The sequence below is a fragment of the Gossypium hirsutum genome, chromosome A12 (assembly GCF_007990345.1).
Source record: "Gossypium hirsutum isolate 1008001.06 chromosome A12, Gossypium_hirsutum_v2.1, whole genome shotgun sequence".
Taxonomy (NCBI): Eukaryota; Viridiplantae; Streptophyta; class Magnoliopsida; order Malvales; family Malvaceae; genus Gossypium; species Gossypium hirsutum.
Genome location: NC_053435.1, coordinates 34,969,117 through 34,985,664, shown reverse-complemented (window position 1 = coordinate 34,985,664; position 16,548 = coordinate 34,969,117). Strand labels below are relative to the sequence as shown.

The following is a 16,548-nucleotide window of genomic DNA, read 5'->3' as shown; positions in this document are numbered from 1 at the left end:
CAAATTTAATAAAGTCTTAACAAGACATATTAAATTTGGCCAAGACACATTTAAAACATGTAATAAGTCAAAACATAATTATGAGCTGTAGTAATTTAAGCTAAATTAATAAATTACTTAATTTATTCAGACATTAAAATAAATGAGTTGAAATAAACTTAAGCCAAGCTCAAACGAGCTAAAGTAAGCTAAATTGAGCTCAAACGAGCTAAATTAAGCTCATGTGAGCTAAATTGAGCTGGGAAAAACTAAGATTGAGCTTGTTGAGTTGAGATTCAGCTTCATCTTGCACTTGGGGCCCTCGTGTTTAGGCCAATCATGATAGCAACGAGTGGTGCCACAACATGATGCGATTGAGATCACATCAACTATGCGCCTCATGCACTAATAGGTCTCGAACAGATCCACAAGGAATACATAGTTTACCTTCTCGGAAAAGATAGCCCTCGTATCTATAAAAATTTTCAAAAGGACCTTTCTCACAAGAAACAAATATCTCTCCAAAATTGGAATCGTTTACATAGGAATCTTTTAAAAATGCAAATCCAAGAATCTTAGAATCCAAATATGATAATAGAGTATACCTTCTTGAAAGCGCATCAGCCACAATATTATCTTTACCTTTCTTATATTTGATGACATACGGAAAAGACTCAAGGTATTCAACCCACTTCGCGTGGCGTCAGTTCAACTTATGTTGGCCTTTGATGTGCTTCAAGGCTTCATGATCGGAATGAATAACGAATTCCTTAGGCCACAAGTAATGTTGCCATGTCTCAAGGGCTCGTATGAGCGCGTACATCTCTTTATCATACATCGGATAGTTGAGTACGGATCCATTGAGTTTTTCACTAAAGTAAGCCACAGGACGTCCGTCTTGTGTCAACACGGCCCCGATTCCAATGCCCGAAGCATCGCACTCGATCTCAAAAGTCTTCGAGAAATCTGGAAGGGTAAGCAAAGGTGCGTTAGTGAGGCAATCTTTGATTTTTATAAATGATTTCTCTTGTTCATCGTTCCAAATAAAAGAAGAATTTTTCTTAATAACACTCGTAAGTGGAGCAGCAATTGTGCTAAAATTCGAAACGAATCATCGGTAGAAACTTGCTAGGCCATGGAAACTTCGAACTTGCGTAACGCTCGTAGGCCTTGGCCAATCTCGTATGGCCTTAATCTTCTCTTGATCTACTTCGAGACCATCCGCACTAACTACAAATCCTAGAAAAACAGTTTTGTTAGAACAAAAAGAACATTTCTTTAAATTAGCATATAAGGTCTCTTTTCGCAAAACTTCTAAAATAGATTTGAGATGACTTACATGTTCTTCCATAGATTTGCTGTAAATCAATATATCGTCGAAATATACCACACAAAACTTACCGATGAAAGGCCTTAAGACATGGTTCATTAGTCTCATGAACGTACTTGGAGCGTTGGTAAGGCCAAAAGGCATAACCAGCCATTCGTATAGTCCGTGCTTGGTCTTGAATGCTGTTTTCCATTCGTCTCCTTCTCGTGTCTGAATTTGGTGGTAGCCACTCTTCAAATCAATTTTTGAGAACACTTTGGCCCCACTAAGCTCATCTAACATGTCATCTAAGAGAGGAATGGGATGACGGTATTTGATTGTTATCTTGTTAACGGCTCGGCAATCCACGCACATGCGCCATGTTTCGTCCTTTTTCGGTACCAATAATACGGGAACAACATAGGGACTTAGGCTCTCGCGAATGTAGCCTTTTTCCATCAGCTCATTGACTTGTCTTTGCAACTCCTTGGTCTCCTCCGGATTGGCTCGGTAAGCAGGTCGATTTGGAATAATCACTCCCGACACAAAATCAATTTGATGCTCGATTCCACGAAGTGGTGGAAGACCACTCGGGGTTTCTTCTGAAAAAACGTCTTGGAAATCCTGCAACAAAGACAAAATAGGAGGGGGTAGGGTATCGGGTAAATCGTTAGTAGAAATTAATGCTTCCTTATACAAAAGTACAAGAACAATTTGATTCATCACCAAAGTCTTCCTCACATCACTAACTCTTGCAAAAACACTCATTTTCTCGATTTTCTTTTCTTTTTCTTCCTTTTCTTGGATATTTTCCTTGTCAATCTCTTTTGTTTTCTTTTTCTTATTTTTCTCTTCTTTTATTTTTTACAACTTTCTTTTTCTTTTTCTCTCATTTGCTCAATAGAAGCTTTTAGCTTGATTTGGTCTTCATACACTTGTTTGGGAGTCAATGGCGCCAACGTCACATTCTTTCCCATGAACTTGAATGTATACCGGTTGGTATACCCGTCATATTGAACTCGTCTATCAAACTGCGATGGTCGGCCAAGTAGCAAATGCCCCGCATGCATTGGTACGACGTCACAAAGAACTTCATCCGAATACTTGCTGATGTTGAAAGAGACAAGTACTTGCTTCGTTACCTTAAGCTCTCCTCCGTCATTGAGCCATTGGAGTTTGTAGGGGCTCGGATGCTTGGTAGTAGGCAAACCAAGTCTTTCAACCATCATAGTACTTGCTACATTGGTACAGCTGCCTCCGTCGATAATGACGCTACAGACTTTGCCTCCGACTTGGAACTGAGTGTGGAAGATATTCTCTCGTTGTAGATTATTCTCCGTGCCTTGGAGACTTAGACTTCGTTTTACAACAAGTAGTTCTTCTTCAATGGGTTGTTCCACGTCCTCCTCGACTTCGGAAGCCGATTCAGATTCTTTCTCCTCCTCATCTTCAGTTTCGATCTCGCCATCGGCTCGCAATACCATGGTCCTTCGATTTGGGCAATGGCTTGCTATATGGCCTCTTCCGAGACACTTAAAACACTTAATATCCCGATTTCGATTGTATGTCGATTCGGGTGCCTTGCCTTTGTTCATTTCAGTGATGAGCTTGTTGGTTTTTGGAGGTACCGTGGTCTCCTTCCCTCGAGGATCGGCAGGTCCTTTACTTGATCCTTGGCTCCACTTTGAAGGGTTGGAAGTGGGAAACCCTCGACTTGGGCCTTTTCTCTTGAGTTGTCTTTCCACCTTGATGGCCATATGGACCATATCAACCACTTCAATGTAGTGTTGTAATTCCACTACGTTTGCTATATCTCGATTTAGACCAGCCAGGAATCGCGCCATCGTTGCTTCAGGATCTTCTTGGACATCCGCTCGAATCATCGCGATTTCCATCTCTTTGTAGTAATCCTTGACACTTTTGGACCTTTGCGTGAGATTTTGGGGTTTTTGGTGCAACTCCCAGTGGTAGTATGCAGGGATAAATTGTCGCCTCATCACCGCCTTCATTTCGGTCCATGTAGAGATAGGACGTTCACCGTTACGCCTCCGACTAGTGGTCAGTTGTTCCCACCAAATCATGGCGTAGTCCGAAAACTCTATTGCTGCTAGTTTCACCTTTTTATTCTCAGAGTAATTGTGACAATCGAACACCAACTCTATCTTTTTTTCCCACTCAAGATAGGCCTCCGGATCCGATCTACCTTGAAACGGTGGAATAGATAGTTTAATGTTCTTGAGATCATCATCTTCGCGTCTTCGATCTCGTTGTCGGTGTTGCCTACGTCGATCACTAGCATTAGACTCTTGTTCACTTTCAAGATCACTAAGGTCATTTGCTTCATTGTCTTGGACCCTTCATCTTCCCCGGTTCTGATTTGGCCTCTCCCGTCTTGGTCTAACCCCCTCAGGTGCTCTTTCACGTTGGCCATTCACTTCAACTTGGAACAAACGGTCTTCGATAGGATTGAGCCTCCGATCTAGGAGTCGCTCCATTTCTCGTAATAAGGCTTGCATGTTTAAGTCGGGGACGTTGCGGATGGGTTGTCTTGCCGGACGATCTTCCACGTTGTGGTCTGACTCTTGTGACATTAAAACGTTGTTAAAGTAAACCTCACCACAAAAGCTCACAATCTCTCGAAAAGGAAAAGAAGTTGTTTCTCTCACACTCGTGTTTACACTCGAAATTAGGCTTTTACCTCCACTCTATTGCACTTACAACTCTCGTGCCTTTTACCTCTCTTAACCTTTTCTCGTGATTTCGTAAGCAGATTCGTTAAGGCTTAGTCCTTGGTCTAGGTGGTCGGTTCAAAAGGAGTAACAAGTGATTGATGTATTCGATTTTCGGGTAGGCTGAAAGAATAGGGAATTGGGTTAAAAGTGTGGCGTATTAGGAAGGGTAGGATAGAAGATGGATCGAAAACTATATCAAATCAAAATTGCATAAATCACTTCTTTTTTTTTCGATTTTTTTTTCAGAAATTTTTTTTTCAAACTTGTATAACTTTTTTTTTGTACTATATCAGCAAACTAAATACAATAGAAGCACTTTTGTACGCGATTTTTTTTTCTTCGGCTGCGTAGATTTTTGCTTTTATAATAACAGCAACAAACCAATCAAAATGAGAAAACTTCAGTATACGAAATTTTTTTTTCTATACTTTTTTTCTGACCCTACCTCGGGAATGCTCCGCTTCGAACGTCTAAGCTTCTCGTTTTAAGTAGCTCTGATACCAAATGATATGAACCGTCTTGGAAAGAGTCGAGTCGTATGTAGATTGCCCGATCGTCTACGAGAAGTTACTTTAGGATTAGTTGAGTTGTAGGTATAGTCGAGTAGAAAGAGGGGTACGAATGGAATGGTAGGAACGAAAGGGAAGGATCAAAAATGGTATGAACAAATTGGTCGGTTTAGGTTTGATTAGGTAAAAAAGAAAGAACAGGTTTGAACTACTAAAGGGACTTTCAAGAACCAATTACCAAAATGGTATCGACCCGTTGAGTTAGCCTTTTGAGTTCGGTTATAGGTTTGGTAAGGGAAACCTCGACACACTATCTAACAAGATAGGAACCTCGGTATGTTGAACGCCACACTACGAATAGTGATAAGTTCGGGTACGACAAAGAACACGGTTGACACAACTAGAACGCTAGGAACGCCAAACGAATCTTTGAACGAAATATAAGAAAAGTTTGCCTCACGATTTTGGCAGCATAACATTAACAAAAGTTTCAAAAGTTCTTTACAAAGTAACACAAGCCACAATTTATAGTGAATGCAAGGGATAGCCGAATAGGCTCTTGAGGTAGCTAAATGGTTTCTGAAAATTCCAGAATTTTTTGATGAAGCTTCCTTGAAGTTTCTTGTGCATGGAGAACGGTAAGGGGCAGCTTCTAGATGCCTTAATTCAATAGAAAAATTGAATGAATTGTTTGGGAGCTGAAATGCCATCAATAGGTTCGGCCAAATGCTTGAATTTGGAATTAATGCTGCTACTTGATTCAGCTGAATGTTCATGTAATTAAGGAGCTGTCTAAAGCACTTCAATAGTCTTAGAATGTGAACAAACTGATTTGAACAGGCACACATGTGTGAACAAACAAAACCGAACAGTCCTTGGTGTGAAAGGAATAATCGGGTGGGTGTGAACAGCCTTAATTTGTCTTGGGCAGCCAATCGGTCTTCTTGAAGAGTTGTAAGGTTTGGCTGAATGGTCACTTAGGGAACACCAAAGAGCAGCACACCAATTTTAAGTCATCCATGCACCTATGCTGATACGAGTCATAAAGGCCCAATCCAAGTTCAAGAACGTGATGGGCTCAAATTGTCACAAGGCCCAATAACGAGATCAAAGGCCCGACAAATGCGATCCAAACTAAATGGGACCATTCAAGAGCTTGTTAGCAAGGCCTTAGATGCATACACGAGAGAACAAGAAAATCAAGATTCACTTTCTTGTTTTCAAGAAAATCAAGAAATCGAATCTTGGCCCAATTTTGCTGTTCAAAGAGATTTCAAGAATCAAGAAAATCAAGATTTCAAATCTTGGAAATCTTGGTCCAAGAAACCAAATCTTGCAGCCAAAACGCATTGGATCTCCATTACGAGCATCAACGACCCAATTTTGGTAGGAGATGGATCACGAGCCCAAATTCTTGAAGGCGAGGCCCAATAACCAAAATCCAGACCAATCAAGAAATTTCGTCATACTTAGTTGAAAATCAGGCCAAAATGTCAAAGGGCCCAATTTGTAAACATCTTACTTGTTTAATTTAATTTTTTAATCTTTAGGAGCATTACATGTAAAATTCGGCCCAAAATAGCCCATATAAGTGCATGGCCGAATTTACCTTGCTATTTTATTAATTAGGTTTAATTTTTTTAGTTACTTGTGAGATTAGGATTTGTTGGAGGCCTATATAAGCATTGGCCAGCCACCCTTTGTGAAAACATCTCATTATTATTTTTTTTATAAAATTTCAGATTTGTTGAGTGCAGAATTTTCTTTGGGGTTTTCTCCAAGAATTCTCTCTTGAGTTTTCTTTAGAAGTTGTTTTAACAATCTTTTGATTGTGGGAGCCATCTTCAACCTTCTTCTTGCCATCGATATTCTTTGGAGGGGAGATTAGAGCCGTTTGAAGGAATTTGTGAATTCTTTTGGGAATTCAAGGGTTCTTAGGACTTTTCTTTATTTCTTGCTGTTTCGATTTGTTTCTTTATTCCTACTTGTGCCGATTCATCATCTAATAATTTGCTGTTCTTGTTTGTGTTTCAGCCTTGATTCAAACTCCAAGAACTCTTCATTTAATCGGTTCTTTATTGGCAACATATAATCGACTCAAAATTCCCCAAAATTTAGGGTTCTTGCCGTTTTCTATTTCTTCTTGTTGGGTGAAATTTGGCTGCTGAAATTTGGGCAATTCATATTGGGTGTTCAATTGGACCGAATCGCAACTTAAATTCACTTCTTGAACCCTTCAATTTCATCTATTTCTTTCTTTTCTTTTTTTTGCCGTCCAAATCCCTAATCTTCCAATTAAAAATCTGATTGTTTCAATCTACTTACTGTTTTGGTGTTCTTGGCAGATCCGGCTTGTGGGATTTCACTATTGGAGTTCGATTTCATCTTCTTGAACTCCGAATACATTTATTCATTCGTTCTTTGTTCCTTGCTGCTCATTCAATTGAATTTGGGGATTTAATTTCAGATCTGATTAGTTTAATCTTGTTCTTTGTTTTAATTTTCAGATCTGTTCGTTTAGAGCTTTCGTAGGAGTTTCTCGTGGCTTGGAAACTCAATCTTGGTCCGCGCGCATTCCTATATCATTTGCAGTTAAAAGGCCCAATTTGTAAATATCTTACTTGTTTAATTTAATTTTTTAATCTTTAGGAGCATTACATGTAAAATTCGACCCAAAACAACCCATATAAGTGCATGGCCGAATTTACCTTTCTATTTTATTAATTAGGTTTAATTTTTTTAGTTACTTGTGAGATTAGGATTTGTTGGAGGCCTATATAAGCATTGGCCAGCCACCCTTTGTGAAAACATCTCATTATTATTTTTTTTATAAAATTTCAGATTTGTTGAGTGCAGAATTTTCTTTGGGGTTTTCTCCAAGAATTCTCTCTTGAGTTTTCTTTAGAAGTTGTTTTAACAATCTTTTGATTGTGGGAGCCATCTTCAACCTTCTGATATGACCCTGGTCAAGGATGCCCTTGATTTCAGCTTGAATTCAACTCCTCAAGCTCCATTTAGCTTGGTTCAGCTCACCGAATTTTATTTTAGCTCACATGAGCTTAATTCAGCTCGTTTGAGCTTGGTTTAAATTCAATTCAGCTCATTATTAGCTCTTTAGCTAAATTAACTTTATTTGCTGGAGTTTTAGACCATTTAAATAAGCATGTAAATAAGTTTCATTACAGCTTTTAAATATGTCTTAATTTATTACAAGTGTTTAATATGTCTTGATTTGGCTGAATTAAAGGTGTCTAGATGTCATTTAATTTGTCTAAATTATTACATGTTTTAAATTTGTCCAGCCGAATTTATGTGTTATGATTTGTTAATATTTAAGTTGTCTCAATGTTATTTAGGATGTTCACATTATACTTTAATTTAGTTCAGCTGAATTTGCTTGAAATTAATTAAGTTCATGTGTGTTTTTAGGTGCAGCCGAATTTGAAGATGAATTGGGCAGATTCATGCATGGAGATTCAATGAATTTGAAGATGCATGTGCAGCTGATTTAATACATTAAAGCTGATTAATCTTTGGAGTTTTTTAAGGCAACTATTCGGCCAAAGTGACCAAGCTTTTCATCCTTTCAAAATTGGCCGATTCTCTTCTCAAGGAAGTATAAGGCTGTTCACACTATGGCTGTTCGGTTCAACCATGTTCACACCTCATGGCCCTTCAAAACCGTCCGTTCACACTTCTAAATGGCTCTTCAAATTGCCAATTAATGCTGGTAATTTTTCAGCAATAGTTGCTTCATGAATGACCCCATTATGTTCATTGACCGAACCTAGCCTATTCATGCACATCCAAGATGTTCAAGGTGCATTTGCCCATCTAGAAGATGACCATTGGAGCTCTCATTCAGCCGAATCTACATGGGCTAATAATTTTGCATTCATGCTGAATTTTAGTTCATTGTTTACTTAGAAACTAAGTCTTGAATTTGTCCATTCGGCTACTAGTAGGAAGGCTATAAATAGTTGTTGAATTTCTTGTAAAAGGACTTTTGACTTTTGACTTTTGATCATTTGAATGAACTTTGTTCAAAGAGTGAGTTTTCTCCTCTCTAAATTCGTATGAGTTTCGATTTGACTTATCTAGCGTGCTAGTGGTGTCTATCGTTCTCTTTTGAACTTATCACCATCCTGGTGATACGACCTCGGTTTAGTAGTTGAACCCGAGTCGTTTAGTTCCCGATCGTAAACGAAGAAGTAGAATAGACGAGAAGAAGATAGAATATAATTGAGTTTCAAGAAGTAAAGTAAGTCCGTGCAAAGTTGGATATGGATTTGGTTTAAGTCGAAAATGGTATGACTAGAATGGTCGAGTTCGGTTTAAGATTAATTAGAAAATGGTATTTGGTTTTGGTACGTTTTGGTATTTGGGAATTGGTACTAAATGGTAAAGGATTTGGTACGAAATGGTAATGGTTCAAAAGGTCAAGAGTGAACCAACACTGAAGAAAAGTGTCGACCCAAAACTTATAGGACCAAATTGAGTTGGAAATGGTTAATAAGGACCTTGACCCGATACTTAGTAAAGTATGAACCAAAGGTATCAAAGGTGAACGCCACACTCGGGTTTTAGGAGTGATAAGTTCGAAAAAGACTCGGAAAGACGCCACTAAAAGCTTAGATAAGTCTTACGGGTCTCGAACAAAATTTGAGAGAAAATGCCTCACAAATTTGGCAACAATTCGCTAATTAAAAATGTCAAAAAGTCCTTTACAAATGAAATCAACAAACTATTTATACTAGTTTCTTATGCTAACCGAATAGTCCATTCATGAACTTAATGATTAAGTAATGAACCTAAATTAAGACATGAACCTTCTAGAAAAATGACCAATGGTGTCCTTGTCCATGTTCGGCCGAATGGTACTTCAATGGGCAGCTTCATGGCTAAGGAAATGAACTTGAAGGCTTGGTGAATGTATGAGAGAGCAATGGACATGTCTAGTGATACGACCCGCCCCCGGGAACGGCTATTGTTTCAGCCTACAAGCGAGGCTCATCGTGTTTGCAAGCTGGACGTAGCTCAATTTTATTTTGTGGAGCTTCAATTAGCTTATTTCCAGCTCTTTACAACCTCAATGAGCTCGAACTAGCTCAATAAACTCATTTTAGTTTCTTTTAGTTTTGCATTTTTTTTATTTTGCTGGAATAAATTTTAGTTAATTTAGTTTAAGCTAATTAACTAATTTAACTAGGTGTTAATTGTGCCTTTAAGTCATTTAATGTGTCTTATTATTTTCGGCATTAATAAGTTGAGTTAATTAATTTGTCTTGATCTAGTTAAATTAAAGATGTCTTGATTTTATTTAGTTTGTCTAAATTTATACATGCATTAAATCTGTCCAGCCGAATTTATGTGTCATGTTTATTAATATTCAAGTTGTCACAATGATAATTAGGATGTTCACATTATGTTTTTAATTAAGTTCATTTGTGTTATGTAGGTGCACCCGAATTTGAAGATACATTGGGCAGATTCATGCATGTAGATTCAATGAATGTGAAGGTGCATGTGCAGCTGGTTTAATGCATTAAAGTTGATTAATTTTAGTGTTTTTCAAGGCAACTATTCGGCCAAAGTGTCCAAGTTGTTCATCCCTCCAAGCTTGGCCGATTCTCTTCTCAAGGGAGCATAAAGGCTATTCACACCATGGCTGTTCGGTTCAGCCATGTTCACACCATGGGGACTCTTCAAAACCTTCCATTCACACCCCAAAAAGGCTGCTCAATTCCTCTTTTAATGCTGGTCGTTTTTCATCAAGAGTTGCCTAATGAATGAGTCAATTAAACTCATTAGGTGAACTTGGCTGCTACATGAATCTCCGAAATTCATTTGATCAATTTGGAAGCTTTAATTTTTGGTCACCATTCAGCCGAATCTACATTGGCCAATATACATGGATTTAAGCTGAATTTATTTCAATGTTTGCTTAGATATTAAGTCTTGAACTTGTCTATTCGGCTACTAGTCACTCAAGCTATAAATAGTTGCTGAATTTCTTGTAAAAGGACTTTTTGCCAAATTTCTGAATGAAATATAATTTTAGTGAGAAATTCACTCTCTTTATTCTCCAAAGCTCAAATTGACTTATCTTCAACGAGTGGCGTCAATCTGACTTTGTTCGAACTTATCACCCATTGGTGTGGCGTTCTTCATACCGTAGGTTCCTATTTTGCTAAATAGAGGGTCTCGGTTTTTATCCTATTTCCATTTCTTTCTTTGAAACCTTAAGCCCGGGTCCTTATTTGATAATAAGGGTTCGATCTTGTTTCATCGAATTACCCAGCAAACAACAACCCATCAAACACCTTTGTTCCTAAAGCCATCCAACTTCAAACACCAAGACTTGAACTTGATACAATTCCGACACTACCTAATTTCGATCGGGAAAGATTACGGCTCGTCTTTACATCCGAAACGAGGTCGTATCATCTAGGTTCAGCCAAGGTGTGAATGGACACTCCAAGAGATGCCTTTTGGCCGAATAGGTACTTAGGAGATCAATGGACAGCAAACGATGCATGTAAGTGAATATTCATGCATTCTTCCATTCATTGTATTAAATCATTCATGCATCATCCTTACGTTCATTGAACCAGCCCATTCATGAATCATCTTTAATTGTGTTCCCACATCATGCATTGTAAGTAGACGTTCATGCACCTAGCTTGAATGAATCTCCACATTCGGCTGTACCTAAAAACACACATGAACTTAATTAATTTCAAGCAAATTCAGCTGAACTAAATTAAAGTATAATGTGAACATCCTAAATAACATTGAGACAACTTAAATATTAACAAATCATAACACATAAATTCGGCTGGACAAATTTAAAACATGTAATAATTTAGACAAATTAAATGACATCTAGACACCTTTAATTCAGCCAAATCAAGACATATTAAACACTTGTAATAAATTAAGACATATTTAAAAGCTGTAATGAAACTTATTTACATGCTTATTTAAATGGTCTAAAACTCCAGCAAATAAAGTTAATTTAGCTAAAGAGCTAATAATGAGCTGAATTGAATTTAAACCAAGCTCAAACGAGCTGAATTAAGCTCATGTGAGCTAAAATAAAATTCGGTGAGCTGAACCAAGCTAAATGGAGCTTGAGGAGCTGAATTCAAGCTGAAATCAAGGGCATCCTTGACCAGGGTCATATCACTTGGTGTGGCGTTCATCCACCTTTTTATACCTTTGGTTCCTACCTCTCTATAGGTAACGGGTCAAGGTCCATCTTCGACTTCCATTAAACCCACCTTAAGCAATATAAGTCCCGGGGCAATACTTTACATAGTATTGAATCGTTCTTAATACTTAAGTTCATTTTTTTCATCTCCATCCTATTTATTAAATATAAACTTTATTTCTTTTCATATTAAACCGAACCTACAAAATATCCGAATTTAGCCTATCTTTTGAACCCTTTTAAAAGTCTTCCGCTTAAACTGAAAACAATCTTCATCTTAAAGCAATTTCGAACGAACGTCTCATCGACGATCGGGCAATCAAGTGAATCGACTCAATCAACCGAGCTGGATCACATCACCTTCTTCTTGCCATCGATATTCTTTGGAGGGGAGATTAGAGCCGTTTGAAGGAATTTGTGAATTCTTTCGGGAATTCAAGGGTTCTTAGGACTTTTCTTTATTTCTTGCTGTTTCGATTTGTTTCTTTATTCCTACTTGTGCCGATTCATCATCTAATAATTTGCTGTTCTTGTTTGTGTTTCAGCCTTGATTCAAACTCCAAGAACTCTTCATTTAATCGGTTCTTTATTGGCAACATATAATCGACTCAAAATTCCCCAAAATTTAGGGTTCTTGCCGTTTTCTATTTCTTCTTGTTGGGTGAAATTCGGCTGCTAAAATTTGGGCAATTCATATTGGGTGTTCAATTGGACCGAATCGCAACTTAAATTCACTTCTTGAACCCTTCAATTTCATCTATTTCTTTCTTTTCTTTTTTTGCCGTCCAAATCCCTAATCTTCCAATTAAAAATCTGATTGTTTCAATCTACTTACTGTTTTGGTGTTCTTGGCAGATTCGGCTTGTGGGATTTCACTATTGGAGTTCGATTTCATCTTCTTGAACTCCGAATACATTTATTCATTCGTTCTTTGTTCCTTGCTGCTCATTCAATTGAATTTGTGGATTTAATTTCAGATCTGATTAGTTTAATCTTGTTCTTTGTTTTAATTTTCAGATCTATTCGTTCAGAGCTTTCGTAGGAGTTTCTCGTGACTTGGCAACTCGATCTTGGTCCGCGCGCATTCCTATATCATATACCGTCCAAGGGGTAATGTACCTACAACATTTAATTCAGCAAATTAAATCCCTTTTAGACACATTAAATTCGGCAACATAGACAAATAAATCGTGCACCATAAATTAGGCTGGACATAATTAATCTTTGTAATAGTTAAGACATATTTAATTGGTCCTAATTAATTAAGTACTTAATTTAGAACATAATTAAAACATGTCCAGATTATGACAAATTAATTATTAAAACAAATAACTAATAAAACTAACAGCAACTTAAATGATTTATTCCAGCATAATAAATGCAATAATGAAATGAGCTGAAACGAGCTCGTTGAGCTAAGTTGAGTTGAAGTTGAGCTGATTTGAGCTTGAAGGAGTATGCATGGTTTGCTTGGCTTGCTGGTCCAAGAGCTTTCAAGAAGTCCAGCAACGGTTTCACCCCAAACTCTATCAACTAAAGCTGTTGTTGCGTCTTTGAATCTCTTTGCTCGAGCTCGGGTGATCGGTCCTACGGGCAATTCGAGAGGATCTTCATTGGCAGCCGACAACTCAGGAGGGGTGGTTGTATCAGAGAGAGTCGTTCGTGTCTCAGATTTTAGTAATAAAAGTAAAATAATGGATTAGAATAAGCGGAAGGTTTCAAGAAGGGTAAGTTTAGTAATAGGTTTGGTTATGTGTAGCAAAGATGGGTGATGGATAAATGGGTCGGTTTGGTATAACAAGAAAATAATTCGAAGGATGGGAATGGAAAACGAACTCAACGTCAGGAATGATTCAACACTAAGAAGTGTCACCCCGGTTCCTATATTGTTAAGGTGAAAAGATGGATAGATGGATAGGTGAACGCCACACCAAGATTGGTGATAAGTTCAAACAAGACGATTGACGCCACTAGCACAAGCCAGATAAGTCTTTCGAAACTTGTACGAGATATGAGAGGAAGCAACCTCACAAGAGCAAATGTTCATTAACAAATTTGGCAAAAGTTCCTTTACAATGAAATGTGCAAACTATTTATAGGCTAATAAGTAGTAGCCGAATGGTCAAACTAATAACTTAAAGACTAATTAAATTCAGCTATGAATGCACTAGAATAATCTAGAACAAGTCTTTAATGTGCTAGGACTAAATTCGGCTGATGGGAACTCCATTGGACAGCTTCATGTGTAAGCAAAGCATCTTGGATGAATGTGATGTCTTGGGAACTCAATAGCTTGCCTAAATTCGGCCATAGGATGAATGAATCATTCAAAAAGTGTCTCTTGGCCGAATAGACACCTAGGGAAGTCAATTGGACAGCAAACAATTCATGTATTTCACCCACATACATTCGGCCATGCATGAACTAGAAGGGAGCTTGAATCTGGCCGTACATGAACATGCAATAAATGCCTTCATTCATGCATGTGTACCGTCCAAAGTGAATGTATCTTCTTAATCCACATGAATGTAATTAACCTCCCATGTACATGAACTTAATTCCCTCCAAGCATTGAACCAGGTCGTGCATGAATCTTCCTATTCATTGAACTTTCCCGTTCATGCATCTCTTCATGAATGTACCTTCCACGTTCGGCTATCCTACATGAATTAACACACAATTAATTAAAATTAACTATTCATAAAAATCATAATTAATAATTAAATAATTTAATGAAATTAACTAAATTCAAACATAATAATTATAAGTCAACTTATGAAGTAAATTCGGCTAGCTCAAAAATAGTCAAAACACTTAATGAGTTGAAATTGAGCTAGGGGTTTCGGCATGAGCTGTAGCAAACTTAATTATAAACTAAATTAAGACTTAGTTTATTGAAAGGAAGAAAGAATGAGCTGAAAGTAAGCTCGGTTGAGCTCAAACGAGCTGAAAGTAAGCTTGGTGCTGAGTTGACCTGGACGAAGCTCGAGGAGCTGGAAATGAGCTAGGATCAGCTTGCCAACAATGCACGGGTCCTTTGGATAGTTGCTTCAAGCTGATTTTGTGAGCATTGGCCCTTGTTTCGAACCAAGGTTTTGCATTAGATGCTAAAATAGCTTCTAGGAAATGTTTAGCATGAGCTTGAGTTATAGGCCTTTAGGCAGCTCGTTTAGATCTTGGTTTGCACTCAAAGATGCCCCGGGCGTGCTCACATCAGGTGTGGTGGGACTAATTAACAACAAGTCAAAGATGAAACGGAGAGAGACCAATCTCAACATGGCAAGAGATGAAGGCGGTGATGAGAAAGAGATTTAACCCGTCTTATTACCATCGGGAATTATACCAAAAGTTGCAAAACCTTACGCAAGGCCACCGAAGCGTGGAGGATTATTTTAAAGAGATGGAAATAGCAATGATTCGTGCGAATGTGGAAGAAGACCGCGAGGCAACCATGGCTAGGTTCTTAGTTGGGCTAAATCGAGAGGTTGCTAACGTGATGGAGCTTCAACACTATGTCGAGGTGACCGACATGGTTCATGTTGCGATTAAAGTTGAAAAATAACTCAAGAAGAAAAGCTCTGTTGGGGCCTATGCCAACCCTACAAACAACTCAAAGTGGGGACAAGGTATGAGCAAAAAGGACTTCCTTAATCGCCCGAAGGAACAAAACCATCCTGCAAAGTTTAATAAGCCCGTTGGTGAATCAAGCAAAGGCAAAGAAGTTGCCAATCCAAATCACACGAGGGACATCAAGTGCTTTAAGTGCTTGGGGTGAGGGCACATTGCTAGTCAATGCCCTAACCGAAGAACGATGGTGATGAGCGCCAGCGGAGAAATCGAGTCAGAAGACGAGAAAGAAGAAGAATCCGACACCCCTGTCAGTGATGAAGAGGGCGATCTTGAATATGCCGTCGAAGGTGAAATCCTTGTAATCAAACGTAGCCTAAGTGTACAAAGCACGGAGAATGAACAACAACGCGAGAATATCTTCCATAAGCGCTGCCTTGTGCAAGGCAAGGTGTGTAGCCTTATTGTGGATGGCGGGAGTTGTACAAACATTGCTAGTACGTTAATGGTGGAGAAACTCGGCTTGGCCACAACGAAGCACCCTTGTCTATATAAGCTTCAATGGCTTAATGATGGTGGGGAGTTGAAGGTGACAAAACAAGTATTGGTGCCATTTTCCATCGGAAAATACAACGATGAAGTTCTCTGCGACGTGGTTCCCATGCATGCCGGGCACCTTTTGTTAGGCCGTCCATGGCAATTTGATTGAAAGGTGGTACATGATGGCTACACCAACCGATACACCTTCAAGCATTTAGGCAAGAACTAGCACCTTTGACACTGAGACAAGTATACGAAGGTCAAGTGAAGCTGCGTGATTCAATTGAAAATTTTAAACAGATTGAAAAAAAAGAAAAGAGTGAAAAGGTGTGTGAAAAAGTGAGTGAAAATAAACGAGGGAAGCAAGTTGTAAAAATGAGAGAAAAGAATAAGGAACAAGAAAAACAAAAGAGTGAAGAAAAAATGAGTGCAAAAATGAGTGTTTATGCTAAAGGGAGCAACATTCAAAAATCCTTTATGTTGAGGCAGCCTATACTTGTACTCATGTACAACGAATCATATTTGAATACTAATGAATTAGATGCTGCTTTACCTTCTTCTGTTGTCTCTCTTTTGCAGGAATTCAAAGATGTATTTCCCGATGAAGTTCCGAGTGGCTTACAACCTATTCGGGAATAGAACATCAAATCGACTTCTTCCAATCTAGAATAGCTGAAATCATACTCGGATCAACTGAGA

General features: G+C 38.3%; 1 protein-coding gene across 1 annotated transcript; it reads right to left on the bottom strand.

Annotated features, from left to right (window-relative positions):
* Nucleotides 1–682: 682 nt before the first annotated feature.
* LOC107943734 (uncharacterized) lies at nucleotides 683–3,879 on the bottom strand. The gene is made up of 5 exons (XM_016877525.2): nucleotides 3,691–3,879; nucleotides 2,224–3,591; nucleotides 1,381–1,912; nucleotides 1,105–1,218; nucleotides 683–945 (listed from the first exon to the last, which is right to left on the bottom strand). Exons 1-5 carry the CDS (start codon nucleotides 3,877–3,879, stop codon nucleotides 683–685), a joined length of 2,466 nt encoding a protein of 821 aa, XP_016733014.1.
* Between the last annotated feature and the right edge of the window lie 12,669 nt (nucleotides 3,880–16,548).